At 32.9% G+C, this 15,284-nt stretch overlaps 1 protein-coding gene across 2 annotated transcripts; it reads left to right on the top strand.

Annotated features, from left to right (window-relative positions):
* The first annotated feature begins 9,872 nt into the window (after nucleotides 1-9,872).
* Nucleotides 9,873-15,284, top strand: LOC122581064 (probable serine/threonine-protein kinase WNK4). 2 transcript variants are annotated; one of them, XM_043753204.1, is made up of 7 exons: nucleotides 9,873-10,084; nucleotides 11,214-11,479; nucleotides 11,559-11,782; nucleotides 12,660-12,817; nucleotides 12,896-13,208; nucleotides 13,751-14,071; nucleotides 14,531-15,284. In XM_043753204.1, the coding sequence occupies exons 1-7, from the start codon at nucleotides 9,995-9,997 to the stop codon at nucleotides 14,968-14,970; spliced, it is 1,812 nt and encodes a 603-aa protein (XP_043609139.1). In that variant the 5' UTR covers nucleotides 9,873-9,994; the 3' UTR covers nucleotides 14,971-15,284. The 2 variants fall into 2 exon arrangements, with proteins under 2 accessions (XP_043609139.1, XP_043609140.1); XM_043753205.1 differs by having other exon boundaries at nucleotides 10,008-10,084; nucleotides 11,200-11,479.

The raw sequence follows: 15,284 nt of genomic DNA, 5'->3' as shown, positions 1-15,284 counted from the left end.
AACAGTTTTCAATATAACTTGAAAAAATATATAATTTGATTGTCCATTTAAATGTATATTTTTTCTATATTTTCTAGTAAACATTATCCAAACACTAGCTTACCATGCTTTGGATATGAGCGGATTGGATATAATTATAAGAGGTTGTTTGATGTTAACATCAAACTTAATTGACATGTACTATAACATAAGGGTAACAAAAACTAACAAGACACGTAATAAATCAAAATATTTATAAGGTTTTTTCCCCCTTAGATTAACTGCTTATGAATATAATAAACATAATGATTTTCATCAATTTGTAATGTATCATACACTAAAAATTATACAATTTGAATGACTAACAAATAATAAAATTTTATATGCGTATAAAACATTTTGTATTATCTACAGTATATTAATTATACTATTATGTTAGTTTTTATATATTTTGTAACTTGTAAATCATATATTTACGAAACTATCTTGGTATATTCAATGAAAAATGTCAAAGGTAATCGTGAATATATTTCTAACAATTATGTAACTAATTATAAACAAACAAAACGCAATACATTAAATGCTATTTTCAAAGTTGATTGCAAGTTATCTAAAAGTGTTCTAATATTAGTTGTCCTGTTTTCGGGCAGATTAATAGGGTTTTAACCCATCGGGTATTTGAATTAGAAACTTCTGTGCGAACCCGGTTAAGACAACGTATGTTAAACCTTCCACTGTCAAATCACAATATAAAGCTTCAAGCGAAATCACCTTTCGAAAAGAAAAAACAATGATACGTTAAAAACTATTATAAACTAATTAGCTAAAATGATAATTTAAAGGAAGCTTTTGCTTTTATTTACAACAAAAGAACTTTTTTGTTTTGAAATTAATTGTAAAAAGGGATTATTCTTAACTTTTGAAGAAATAATATATTGTTGTTAATTTTGAGAAAGATGTTTAGTTAAATGATGTTATCTACGCTACTATATAAAGATTATCCATTATTGTTGAGAAGTTAGGAAAAAAAATGCAAAATATCCATCATACTTATAATGATTTAATATACACAATGAGTTTTTAATCTTTTAAGATATCTCCACTATCCCTTTAGATAAAAAAAAACATTTACATCAATTACCACTATCGCTCGCCATCGCCGTCATCACCACCGGTCGCCGCCACCACTACATCACAGTCGCATTGCGTGGGTAGCCTTCCATCTTCTAAAATAATTTCATCACCACCTTTATATTAGTTACATTTACATCAACCTACATGACTTGATACCACCATCACTACTAATAGTCGCCAGCATCACAACCCGTCACCAACACCACCGGGTCGTCGTTGTAATTACCGCCGCCGGATTGCACAAGTATCGTGCTAGTTACTTGGAGAAAATCATTATTAGTTTATCAAAATGTAAGAGGTTATTATTAATTTAGATAAAATTATTTGTTAGGAGAATAATGATTTAGTTAAATTGGTTTAATTAAGTAAATTGATTTTAAAAAATGACTAAATTTCTATTATTTTTGTGAATGGCATGACTAAATTTAGTTGATAATAAAGACCATTAAAGATAATTTTTATAATACCTTTTCTTATAAATATATTAATATTAATATTATAACTGTATATATAACAAAATCCCAAAATAAATTGAGTTAGTCCTTTTTGTTGGTCTAGAGCAGAGTGATTTGGATCAGTGATAAAGACTCTGACTTTTGGAAGGATTCGATCATCATCTCATGCAAAGGCTGAAGGTTCTTTTCCACCATTTAGAAAAACCTAAAAGCAGTCTTTCTATCTTAGTAGGGGTAAGATCCATCTACATTTTAACCTCCCAATACACCGTCAAAGTATTAGGGTAAAACCTAAAAAAAACGTCAATGAACAATTTCTTCTTTTTTGTTGGTCCAAACTAAACTTTAACACTTAAACGACTCTCTTTAGGTTGCGCACTTAAATAAATGGTGTATACAAGTATACAACTATACATTACAAAAATGAACATAAACTCTAGCAGATGATGGTGATATGCACATCAATATCAACTCATCTTTCTCTTTTTCCTATAAGATTTATAATTGTATTAAATTCTAACAAAAAATCTATAATATGTATTGTATTTTAAAATTTATTACGTTGTATGTTTCTGATAAATGATAATAATAACTGAAAATTTGATATATAAAATAACAACCATATACATTATACAGTATATATTATAGATTTTTGACATGTTTATAAACATTCAATTCATTTAATTTTTTCCCCATAAATATTGTAATGAAATGTAATGTGATGTTTTTGATAACTTAAAAGTTTACAAAGTCAAAGCATGGTACATTACTTGTTGAAAATTTGAGGAGAGAGTTGTATGCTATATTGCAAACTAATATTTTGGCCCCACGCTTGTGTAAAATGGCGTGCATCTATTGTCCAATTAAAATTCGTTGAAAACAACTTTACTAAAAAAAGTTCGAGACATTTTGATCATTGTATTAGATTTAATAGTTAAGATTCAAAAATTATATTTGAATCTCGACTTTTGATTTTAGGGATTATTATTTCTGAATGTAACTAATATGACAAAATGTATATGTTATGTAAAGATCTTGTAAAATATAAATGTTATGTGATCAACTTTCAAATCTTGATTATTGGATGTACCTGACCAATAAAAAAATTACACGTGACAGTTTATATGGTTGCCACATATACCCGGTTACATTCAATAACCAGGATTTGAAAGTTCATTACATTATATAGACATTTTTCAAGATCTTTACAAAACATAGACATTTTGTCATAGTTTGTTACATTCACAGTTAATAATCCCTTGATTTTAATTCAATGGTCAAGATCTCCAACTTTATTAGTAAAGTTGGGAATAATGTTGGTGCATTTCCGGGTGACAACATTATTATAGAAGTTTGTCTTGAGTCTATTGAATATGTACTTGTAATAAACGTTAAGTTTTCGCATATAATAAAGTCAACCTCGACCGTTGACCAAGTCAAGCTCGACCTTTGACCAGGTCGAGCTCGTGTGATGTCCAAGATGGGCCTCGGTCCATGAAATTCTAGGTCCGTTTAGTCCATTAGTTTTAGTATAAATAGAAGATTAATCCTTATGTTTAAGGAAAATCTTCTAGTTTTGTTTTATTCATATTCTCGTGTTTAGGAACTTGGTATTTACTTGTAATTGCATTTACTGAAGTAATATACGGTTCCAGTTTATTCATATTCGTGTTCGTGTTAATATATTCTGTTGATTGCTTTTGTATAAGAATTTCCGCACTTATACATTAGATACTTAATCTTGTTAGATCCGGTGGCAAAGGGACTTACAAGTGGTATCAGAGCCACTGGAGGTATTCTTTTGGTTCGGGATTAAGGTTTCGACAACGATAAAGGTGGTTACATTTGATTTTTGGTCCAATCAAGCTTCATACGCTCCATTCAAGCTCGAAAAAGTCAAGCCAAGCTCGACCAGGTCGAGCTCGACCTCCTCCTAGCTCGACCTCGTCCTCTCTCCAAGCTCCAAGCACGAGCTCGACCAAACCGTAGCTCGACCAAGACTAGTCAAGCTCGACCAGGTCGAGTTCGACCAAACCCAAGCTCGACCAGGTCAAGCTCGACCCCTCCTAGCTCGACCTCGACCTTACTCCAAGCTCGACCAAGACTAGTCAAACTCGACCTGATTTTGTTTTGACCATAACTTTCAAACCGTAACTCCGTTTTTGACGATCCAAGCGACCACGAACTCGTAAATGAGTCTACTTTCCAATGGTCATGGGAACATCACTTGACCTCGACCAGGTCGAGCTCGACCTCAAGCTCGACCTTGACCAGATTTGGAGCTCGACCTCGACCACAACTGGAGCTCGACCTCGACCTCTGGAGCTCGATCTCAACCTTTTCTGAAGCTTGTCCTTTATCTCCTGTTCGACTATATAATCAGATTTGGTGCTCCAAGTGATTGCTCTTTTTAGAATTTGCAATCTTGATTATGTTTAGGTTCTAAACTTGTCTGAATATTGAACTAGTAAACTCTTTTGAGTTTAGGTTTGATATCTGTTAATCGAGTTTTGGACTTGTAAACTTGATCAACTTTAGATTCTGATTAATCACTTTTTGAATTTTCAAGAACTTGTAATCTTGATTTAGTTTTGGTCTAAGCTTGTTGGAATATTGAACTTGTAAACTCTTTGAGTTTTGGTTCGAATTCTGTAATAAAGCAATAGACTTGAAAACTTGATCAACTTTAGGTTCTAAATTTAGACAACTCAAATCAATGGTGACTAGAGTTCTATCCTTTATAGAAGATTCTGAGAAATCTTAGAATGATTTCAAGACCAGGCCAAAAAGGTTGTTCTGACAAGGAGCTACTGGGTTATCTCTTGATTGAAATATATGAACAATTATGTCATGATGTTGTTTTGGCAAGGAGCTACTGTGTTATCTCTTGATTGTATATGTGAACAATTGTGTCATCATGTTGTTATGGCAATGAGCTACTGTGTTATCTCTTGATTGTATATGTGAACAATTGTGTCATCATGTTGTTATGGCAATGAGCTATTGTGTTATCTCTGGATTGCATATGTGAACAACCGTGGGATGAAGATGAGATTGGGAGATGTGTTGAAACCAAAAACAAACATATAGGCTGTTTTAAGAATTTTGTAGAGAAAAAGGGGGGATAAAAATTCAAAGCTTCCATGTTTTCTATGCAAAATTCTTGGGTGTTCGTAGCAATGAAGATCATGGTGTTTCGACGTGGTTTATTCATGGTATCTTTTTGGTTTTGAATCTGTGTGACATGTGTCCGACCTAGTTTTTGGATCAAAGGCGCCTGATTTAAGATTAGGTGATTCAAATGAATCAGATGAAGATTGAAGACCGAAATTGAAAATCCGAGTAAACTGTTCATGATCTTTGCTTAGTAATTGAAAATCAAACCTTTATTTAATGCCAATGATGTAGAGATAATTAATCTGGTGACTAGTGAAGAGGTTGCAGATTAAGTGGTTCTCTATTTGGAGATGCTTACCTTGAGGGGGAGAGTTGATATGAAAGACTTCGGCTGATTGGTGGATTCATGAAGATAAGACAAAGTCAGACACTATTGGTTGAAGACATAGATCTTGTGAGTACTGCATATCTGAAATTCAAGTTACAGAATTTCTTATTGTTGTGAGAGCTGATTAAATTCGATGCTGATTGTTGGAGATTCAACTTCTTTCTCATATGTCGGTTAAGCTTGAAGATCAAAATAGATTGAGCGATGTTATTTTGCATAATATTTGGAGTGATGATATCCGAATTGCATGAGGAGGCAATGATGTCTGTATTACTTTGAAGTGATGATGTTTGGCATGATAATATTGCTTGGAGCTTAATTTGGATGTTATTGTTCAGGGGGAGAATTACAATCTGAGTATTGGATTTTTTAATTGTCATAAGGATACAGAGATTTTGCAGTTTGAAGATCAGTGTGCAGTGCATAAAGATCAAGTCTTACCAAAAGAAGACATAATATTATTAGTTAACGAAAATTTGTTGATTGCAGATTTTTTAACTAATGATTGTCATAAGTGATAGCAATAGTCAAGGAGTGCTTGATTGGGCATGTCTGTTACTATTTCCATGCATTACAAGTGAAGACTTTGAAGATCGATGAAAACTTCTAAATGCTGATGTCAAGGGGGAGTCTGTTGGTGCATTTCCGGGTGACAACATCATTATAGAAGTTTGTCTTGAGTCTATTGAATATGTACTTGTAATAAACGTTAAGTTTTTGCATATAATAAAGTCAACCTTGACTGTTGACCAAGTCAAGCTCGACCTTTGACCAGGTCGAGCTCGTGTGATGTCCAAGTTGGGCCTCGGTCCATGAAATTCTAGGTCCGTTTAGTCCATTAGTTTTAGTATAAATAGAAGATTAATCCTTATGTTTAAGGAAAATCTTCTAGTTTTGTTTTATTCATATTCTCGTGTTTAGGAACTTGGTATTTACTTGTAATTGCATTTACTGAAGTAATATACGGTTCCAGTTTATTCATACTCGTGTTCGTGTTAATAAATTGTGTTGATTGCTTTTGTATAAGAATTTCCGCACTTATACATTAGATACTTAATCTTGTTAGATCCGGTGGCAAAGAGACTTACAAATAACATTAGAGGACCTCAATCCATTTTCATGCATATTTACCAATGAGATGGAACTATCCAGGCCCGTTGAGATCACGGTGAATTAAACTGTTAAAATTTAAACCGGTTCCGATTTAGTGTTATAAGAAATCGGTATTTTTTAGTGTTAACGGAATTTTTCCGGTACTATAACAGTTCCAGTCTCAAAAACTATTAAAAACGGGTACCGATACTAATCCCACCTAGGACTCGGTACCATTTTCTAATACCGGATTTAGAGCGGGGTTGAGGACTAGAAACTTTTTACTTTCCTAATGTTTTACTACTCTTATGTTTACGAGTCTTATATATGGATTGATTATATTTACTTCAAGTTTTTTGCTTAAAATCATTGCGTGTGTATTTCATTTTGTTCATTTCATCGAATTCTTTTATTCCCTGTTAGGCATTAAATGTTTCCAAATTGTCTCATCTAGACAATTCGACCTTCAGAACATATTGATCATGATGACGTAGCTTATGATATAAGATCATTTAACAACTCGGTTTTTATGAGATTTGAAATACATGAGCCATAAATTATTAATTTTTTATACATGTGTAGGTTTTTATAACTTACACATGTTTAAGTTGTATTTGTTTTTTGTTTTATTTACTAAAACATTTTTTTAAATGGGTTTATGTTAACAAAAAATATAAAAAATTAAAAAAAACAAGCTAAAGTTTTTTTATATACAACCTTCTCTGTTTTCTTCTTAAGTCATCTTTTTTTAGGATCTTTATCCTCTCTCTCTCTCTATATATATATATACTAGGTCTTTTACCCCGTGCGATGTGCAGTTGTTTAAAAACATAGTTCAATTAAGTGTTGGCTAAAATTATATATATACGCTAACAATTATTAGCAAATTGTTTTTCTGCTTTAATAGTATATATAAACTCAGTCTATTTATTATTTATGTTGTTAATTGTTAATTGAAACCAAAAGTTTTATATACAAAAACGAAAGATTTTTCACTAACACCTTTGATTAACAACCATCATGAGATTTGCCATTGAAAATGGCCACCCAAAATCTAAGAAAAAAATTTTTAGTTGAATAACAATAACAATAAAGCAAAGAAAAGATAAATCTTACTGTAATTAAGTTGTACCATAACTAATAAATTAAGAAAAATAAAAAAGACAAGCAATAGAACACATGAAATATAACAAATCGGTTAACTTGCATATTGAAAGTGGTGAAGAACAAAATTAAAGAGAAAACCTAAGAATTTTATATAATTGTGTCGATAGGCATTAGGAAGCATATTTATATAGAAGTAAACAATATATTTACCACAAGTAATGTATGTATTTTTGGAAAAAAAAATAAAAAAATATATTTAATATTTTTTATAAATATAAATAAATGAAAATATAAATAAATATATTGTAAAAAAATATGGGGATGCCACCTAGGATAAATCCTATGTGGCAATATTTAAGGGTAGCTTTATAATAAGGAGGATATCTTACAATGCTTGGATAATTACTGTTTTATTAATTAGATATATATATGGGGATGGGAATATAAGGCTGTTAGGTACATAAGCTTAGGTGTTAGACACTCACATATTAATTTTTTAAACCATAAAAATCATGGGGGCCCAGACATTTGATTATTAAACAATAAATAATAAAATATTACTATGTGAGGGGTTCCAAACATAAACTTAGATGTCGAACAACCTTATATTCATTTTTCCCTATACATACATATATATATATATATATGTGAGATATTTTGAGACCACCTCTTATTAGGACCATTGATTTTTGTACACCATCATGATCTACTACGATATACAAGACTTTTTTGTAAAAACACTAAGATTTTCCGGCGACGGGCCACAGAAAAATCATGTGTAAGTGTAAGTTTAACTTACACATGATTTTTTTGTAGGCCCGTCTCCGGAAAGTCTTAGTGTTTTTACAAAAAAGTCTTGTATATCGTAGTAGATCATGATGGTGGTGTGTAACTTACGAAAATTAATGGTCTTTTTTTGGACTTCTTTTAGTTGGTCTTAAATTACCTTTCTTATATATATATATATATAAAATTGTTATCATTACTATTCCTAATATATTAAACTTAAAATTTTAATAGTTATGTAGTGTTTTCTTCATTGCCATTCTTAATACAACAACTCTTTAGATTTTAAAGTAGTTAATCAATGTTAAATATTAGAACATTTAGGATAGTTAAAAATTGTTAAATATATTAGAACATTAATTTTAAACTATTACAATAGAATTTTTGTTTTAATTAACTTTCAAATATCATAAGATAACTATCAGCTATTCATTTTTTTTTAACGATCGTGGGTTGTCCTTAGTTAGAAGTTTTTTAGGCCAGAATGCTACCCACTTCAATACTTCCAATACAGTACATGAAGGGAGAAGCCCCCATTTAAATTAAAATTCTAAACGAGCATCTATGGGTTAGTTGTTGTGTTTTCTTCAACACCATTCTTAATACAATCTTAATAAATTAATGAGGCTTTGTTAATGACAATATTAAAATTATTAATAATTTGTTATTATATGTATAAAATGCAGTATTTTTATATTAAATCAACTTCTTAAGTTCTTTAATCATAAATAAAACATTTTATATATGTAATTATTTGTTATTAACTATTATAAATTGTCATTAACAAATTTTACCAATATTTCAAGTAAGCATATGATAAGTCTCAAATTTCATCAATTCCTTTTATTTATATTTTATGTCCATTTTTCATTACATGTATGATGTGGACCGTTATTGAGTTTTAGCTCAATGGTTGAAAGGTCATTCCCTGTAAGAGGTCTTGTGTTTAAGCCTTGTAGAGGACATGTATTAAGTCTCTTTATGAGGGCTTGGTCTGGGTATACCCAAACTCAAGTCTGAGGGGGCAGAATTTACCTTTATTAATCATCGTGCCTTCCGGCGGATTAGTAAGGGTATTTTCCCCCATCGGGTATTTAAAATAGACATTTCTACTTTGAGAAAGTTCTCTGGTGCGGACCCGATTAAAACAACGTATGTTAGACCTCTCGTCGAATCACTACACGAAATTTTTATCGAAATTCACCTTTCAACCAAAAAAAAAGAAATAACGTATCTGGAGGACCATTTTGCAACTTCTCAATATTATCTCATTAGTCAATAAGCACTTAACCAACTCAACCCACCCCACACAGAACTCCAATAGATCATAGCCACAATCCTTAAAGTTTAAAGATCCTTATCAATGTCACTTGTGTCTCATCTATCTTCATCTCTATTAATAATTCTTGACCCACACACATTACAAGAGTCCAATTCCTCTGGATTACCCACCAAACATTTTTTCCCTCAAATATTCCCCTGTCTTTTCAACCCACTTCAAAAATTCCTCAACTTTCATTAATTTTAACCTTAACCCAAAACCAAATATCAAAAATGTTTGACATTACTAATACTACTTATACTCAAATTAGTATCTCTAACTACCATGACTTGTCAAACATGGCTCTTGCTGATTCTTTCATACTGCCAACAGTTGACTATAATCTTCATTTTTGGCCCATTTTGGTGTCATTTTATGTAATTAATCATCAAGGTAAAAGTCCTTTGAAAAATCCTTTTTTGTATCTATATCTATCATATTATTGTTATTATTATATTTATATATATAGTGGGGGCTTATGTTACTTCTCTGTTCTCCCCTGTTTCCCCCTGTTTTTCATATGCTTAAATATTATACAAGTAGCTTTCAAGACTTCAACTTTATTATATTATATAGTTGTGTAGCAACTTTTGAGTTGAAGAAAAGGGTGTAGCTATGTTTAGCCCCAAATCAAGGTCAGGTTCTAGTGATGAAGATTGTCGAAATCGATACGTTGAGACTGACCCGACTGGGCGATATGGGCGGGTAAGATGTCTACTTGAATGGGTCATTCTTATCTCATGCAATTGTTTTGTTTTTGAGTTTGTTGAAATTGTTTATTGATTATAGTCTCAAAAGGTTTAATTTTTATTCTTTGTGTGTAGTATTTTTAGTGGTTAGCTTAGAATTTAAGCCCATGTTTCAATTTTGAGGTCTTGATTATCTGACCAGATGTTATGAATAGATATAATATGTTTTTATGTGTATGTGATTTAATTCATTCAATGGTGCTGCCATGATACAATGAAAAAGGATGTAAATACAATTATACGAAGTTTTTTGAAGGTTGTTTTTATAAAACATGTTTTTTGTAATAAGGTAGTGTTTTAGAGGTGTGAGTTAGAAGTGGAATTCAATAAATTTGATCGAATTCGAGTCAGGAATGCGATCTTATAATATGCTCTTGAACATGAAAAAAAATCATATAATCTTGATAATTTTTGTATGAATTCGGTTATTGGTATTTTTCATAATTATTAGAAGTGAAACTAGTGATAGTAAATTAAATGGATATATTTCATCTTGGAATCTTAGCTTGCTCTTCCAAACAAACGTCTTTGCGTGATTTTTGTATAGCACAACTTGAATTCTTTCTTCTTTCACCTTGATGGAATTCACTAAATTCTCATGAGCAGCTTGCACCTTTGCCTATATGCCTTCAAATATTCAATTGTCCTGTTGGATCCTCATCAATCTCATTTTTGTGTCTCGTTGATATGTAGGAAGTCTATGTTTTTTTTTTTTTTTTTGTATTGGATCATTAAATCGATTTTCTTAGCCATTTTGTTTGTAGAGTTGTATTGCCACGTAGTACATACAACGGAGGATCCAATATTTCGTTCTAGTTATAGCTTCTTTTTGGGATGCCTTTGAATAAGAAGATATTAATTGTTTGTTTAGATCTTGCTTATATCTCGAGGAAGTGGTTTAAAATGGTCTGGGAGCTGTCTCGTTTTGACCCAAAAAACAGCCCGTTTTGACTTTGGCTGATCTGCCTTTTGAGCCACTTTAAGTGTATGCCTTTAAGTCTGTATGAGCGTGTTGTTCTATAGGTTTCTTGCATCAAGGTGATCAAATCTTATTCTATTATTTTTGACTAGTGAATTTTAATCAGTTTAAGGAAGTTCTTGGAAGAGGGTCAATGAAAACTGTCTACAAAGCAATTGATGAAGTTCTTGGGATGGAAGTAGCATGGGGCCAAGTCAAGCTTCATGATTTGCTCCGATCTCCAGAAGACTTGCAACGACTTCATTCAGAAGTTCACCTTCTCAGTACGCTCAATCACGATTCAATCATCAAATTCTACACATCATGGATTGATGTGGAAAGGAGAACCTTTAATTTCATTACTGAAATGTTCACTTCAGGAACCCTCAAAGAGTAATGATTTTTCCCCGTTTATTAATAATGAGTTCTCCTTCTGGTGCTAATTTTGGGAACAATTGTTTTGTATATGCAGGTACAGGAAGAAATATAACAAAGTGGATATGCGGGCTATAAAGATTTGGGCTCGCCAGATCCTATCGGGCTTGATTTATCTCCATGGTCATGATCCTCCAGTGATCCATAGAGACCTTAAGTGTGACAACATCTTTGTAAATGGTCATCTGGGACAAGTAAAGATTGGTGATCTCGGGCTTGCAGCTATTCTTCGTGGCTCGTGCAGAGCACATACCATAATCGGTACATCTCTTGCGTTGACCATATATTTTTGTCTTGTTAGGTAGTATTAGAGGATGCGGTTTTCTAACCACTCTATGTGAAAATAGATCACTTTCAGGCTATATTTTATTGTTGACAGGCCAAAGGGTAAAAAAAGGTCTAGAATGGGCTGTGAAGTGTGGAATGGGTAAAAAGTTGTCCATGGTATATTCGGGTGTCACATCCACAAATATCTAGCATCTTTATAAGTTCTATGTGAACTTTTCTAACTATTGATCATTTATGATTGCAAATGTGTGTTGGTGGGTCAACTGGACCTAGTTTGACCGAAACCTACGTTGATCAATTGCACAACCTGCCCATTTTGCCATCTATAGCTAGTATCCCATTAGAAAATCGTTTACGCTAAGGTAGCAGTATCCTTGAGATTATTAGTAGGTTCCATTTGGGTTTGAGGTCTTATCTAGTGATTCGATCAGAGGGCAAATTTGCGATATTGTCTAAGAATGTATGACCTTATCAAAACAAAAAAAGAAATGCACTTTATTAAATTTTATTCAAGATATGCATGTGTTTATCCGGACTACTTACTTTCTCAACAAATTATGATATTCAAGAAATCAATACATGAAATGAATGAAAGAGACATTCTTATAAGAAAAGAAGAGATATGTCTTATAAACTTGGGGCCAAGAGATGTGGCAAATAGCTAATCCTATGTCAAAGTTTTGGTCGCAGACAAAATGAAATCAGTTATCTCTTTGTGGAACCATCAAAACTAAATACTGAGAACTTTTGTTGCGACAATCAAATAATCAGTTTCAAAACTTTAATGTAGTTCACCTTTAAATCAACTGGATTTGGTACCCTTTGCTAACACTATGGTTCTCTCATTCAGGCACACCAGAGTTCATGGCACCAGAACTATATGATGAAAACTACAATGAGTTGGTTGATGTGTACTCATTTGGCATGTGCATACTAGAAATGCTAACTCATGAATATCCATACAGTGAATGTACCAATCCAGCTCAAATTTACAAAAAAGTAACATCGGTATGGTCAGATTTTGATTACATATTTAAAAGAATGTAACATTGGACATTAAAACTGACATGTATAACCCGTTTTTAGGGCAAGCTTCCACGAGCATTCTACAAAGTAAAAGATCTCGAAGCTCAATGCTTCATAGGAAAATGTTTGGTCAATGCTTCAAATAGGTTATCAGCTAAGGATTTAATGCTTGATCCATTTTTAGCCATGGAAGAAGATGAACTAGCACCTGTACCAAAATATGCTCATCAGAAACCGTTTATGAATGATGATATTGAAATCGAGAAGCTGAATTTGCATGGATATCCACCACGAACCAACATGTCTATTGCAGGGAAATTGAATCCAGATGATGATACTATCATTCTCCGGGTTCAAATTGCTGATACAGAAGGTAATATTCATGGCTTTTTCAACTTAATATTGGGAATTGAAATTGATCATTGGAATCAGGGTAGCCAGCTTTTACTTATTATGTCATATAATTTTACTGTAAGGCTCATTTAACAAAACCGTCTATCATTCAAATGAAAGTTCTCTATCTCGAGATTCCTTAAAAAGGCTTATTGCATGAATATGTCATGACCTTTAGTTCCTTACTGTTTGATATAAATGAACTTCTATAGCAATTAAACTAATGATGTGGTATGCCTACATGTCATCCAAAGCTAGTGTCATTCCACCATTTTATCTGGTATGGTCATCTACACAAACTGCAAGGAAATTGTTCAGTTAAAGTCATTACTTCAAATGAGAAGTTCATTACATTTTCATGCAAATGTCTATTATTACAACTTCAAACATCAGAAGCACGTTCGTACAGTATCTTTTATTATGAGTTTTCTTACAGCTGATTATCTTACTCCGATCATATAATTGCTATCATATCAAAGTCATAGAGATTGACGACTTACATTATTCATTCTGGGTCTGCAGGTTCTGTTAGAAATGTATACTTCCCTTTTGACACTTTAAATGATACTGCGGATGAAGTTGCATCTGAAATGGTGAAGGAACTTGATATCATAGATTGGGAGCCATCTGATATCTCTGATATGATAAATGGAGAAATTTCTGCTCTCATACCCGCTTGGAATGGTGACCCACATAAACTACATCTCAATCATGATGAAGAAGATAATCACAACCCTTCGCCCCACTCTCTATCGTCCTCTGCATCATCTCAGTTATCATTCTCAGGAATGAATGCTTCCCGACAGGTAGAGGGAATGGTGTCTGGTTGTGATTGGTTGCAAGGTACGTTTTAAAATGCCGAGGGGTAATGATAAACCATAGCGCATTTTCGACCCATATCTATGAATGGTTCATTTTGGTATATGTTTTAGCTTTAATGACTCAAATAGGTTGAATGAAAGGATCGGGCTAAGGAGAAACGGGTCGAAAGACACCCAGATTATTTTTTAAATTGTTATTGAATAATGCAACTCTTGTAGTCATATATGACATGCTAATTGCTTATGAACTTTTCATTATAATTTTGTAAAAAGAATTTTTTGATCAACCAAGTCCAATCCATATGGCATGTACCAAAACTACTTGGTTCCCCCCCCCCCCCCCCCCCCCCCCCGGGGGGCCTGCTATATCCATATGGCCACCTCGAATGAAAGACAAATCATGAACTACATGATAATAGCATTGATACAAAAAAAACGCTTTTATAAGAACCGCGTTTATATTCTAAATACGTTCTTGCAGATCACTATTTTGATGATACAAGTTCTCAAGGGTCTGTAGTTTCAGGAACATATTCAAATTTGAGTTACGTTTCTGCTGAAGACCACCACGAATACAGTTCTTTAAGTCCAAAAAACGTAACCCACAACTCTACTAGGTTCGGTCATGGAGATAAAGCTACAAAGAATTATGAAAACCAATCAAATGTAGCAGTTGATTTTCATGGAGCTTCAACATCTAAAGCTAGCACGGGGACTGGACCTATGTTATTAAGAAACCGATCTCTGGTTGACATGAGAAGTCAATTGCTCCATAAATCTTTGGTGGAAGAGGTTAGTAAACGCCGTCTATCAAAAACTGTTGGAACTGTTGAAGATGTTGGGTTCCAGGCACCCATTGAGAGTTCGAGGTCAAGGCTTGGTGGTGGTCAGCGACTCAAGCACAACAGAAGAAGGGTTTGACTCCATGTCAAATGCTTAGCATTAGTCCTAAAACAAAGTTATAGTATGTGCCTTGGAAGGTATCATTATAAGTTCGTCTTCAACTCACAGTTTCGGCATATGTCATGGTCCGGTTTGGGTTGCATCGAACGTAAAGGTTGCATATTTGTATGTAAGCTTGGGTTCCAAAAGGTGCCCTAAGAATGAGACCACATTCACTGTATAAAAACGATCAAATATATAGTTATTTATAAATTGCAATATATAAAGTACAAGTGATTACAAGATTTGTTGTATTTAATTTGAAAAATAAGAGGCCGGTTTTAATAATGACA

This window comes from Erigeron canadensis, chromosome 9 (assembly GCF_010389155.1).
Source record: "Erigeron canadensis isolate Cc75 chromosome 9, C_canadensis_v1, whole genome shotgun sequence".
Classification (NCBI taxonomy): Eukaryota; Viridiplantae; Streptophyta; class Magnoliopsida; order Asterales; family Asteraceae; genus Erigeron; species Erigeron canadensis.
The sequence above is the reverse complement of the archived record's forward strand: the minus strand, read 5'-3'. Positions and strand labels throughout refer to the sequence as shown.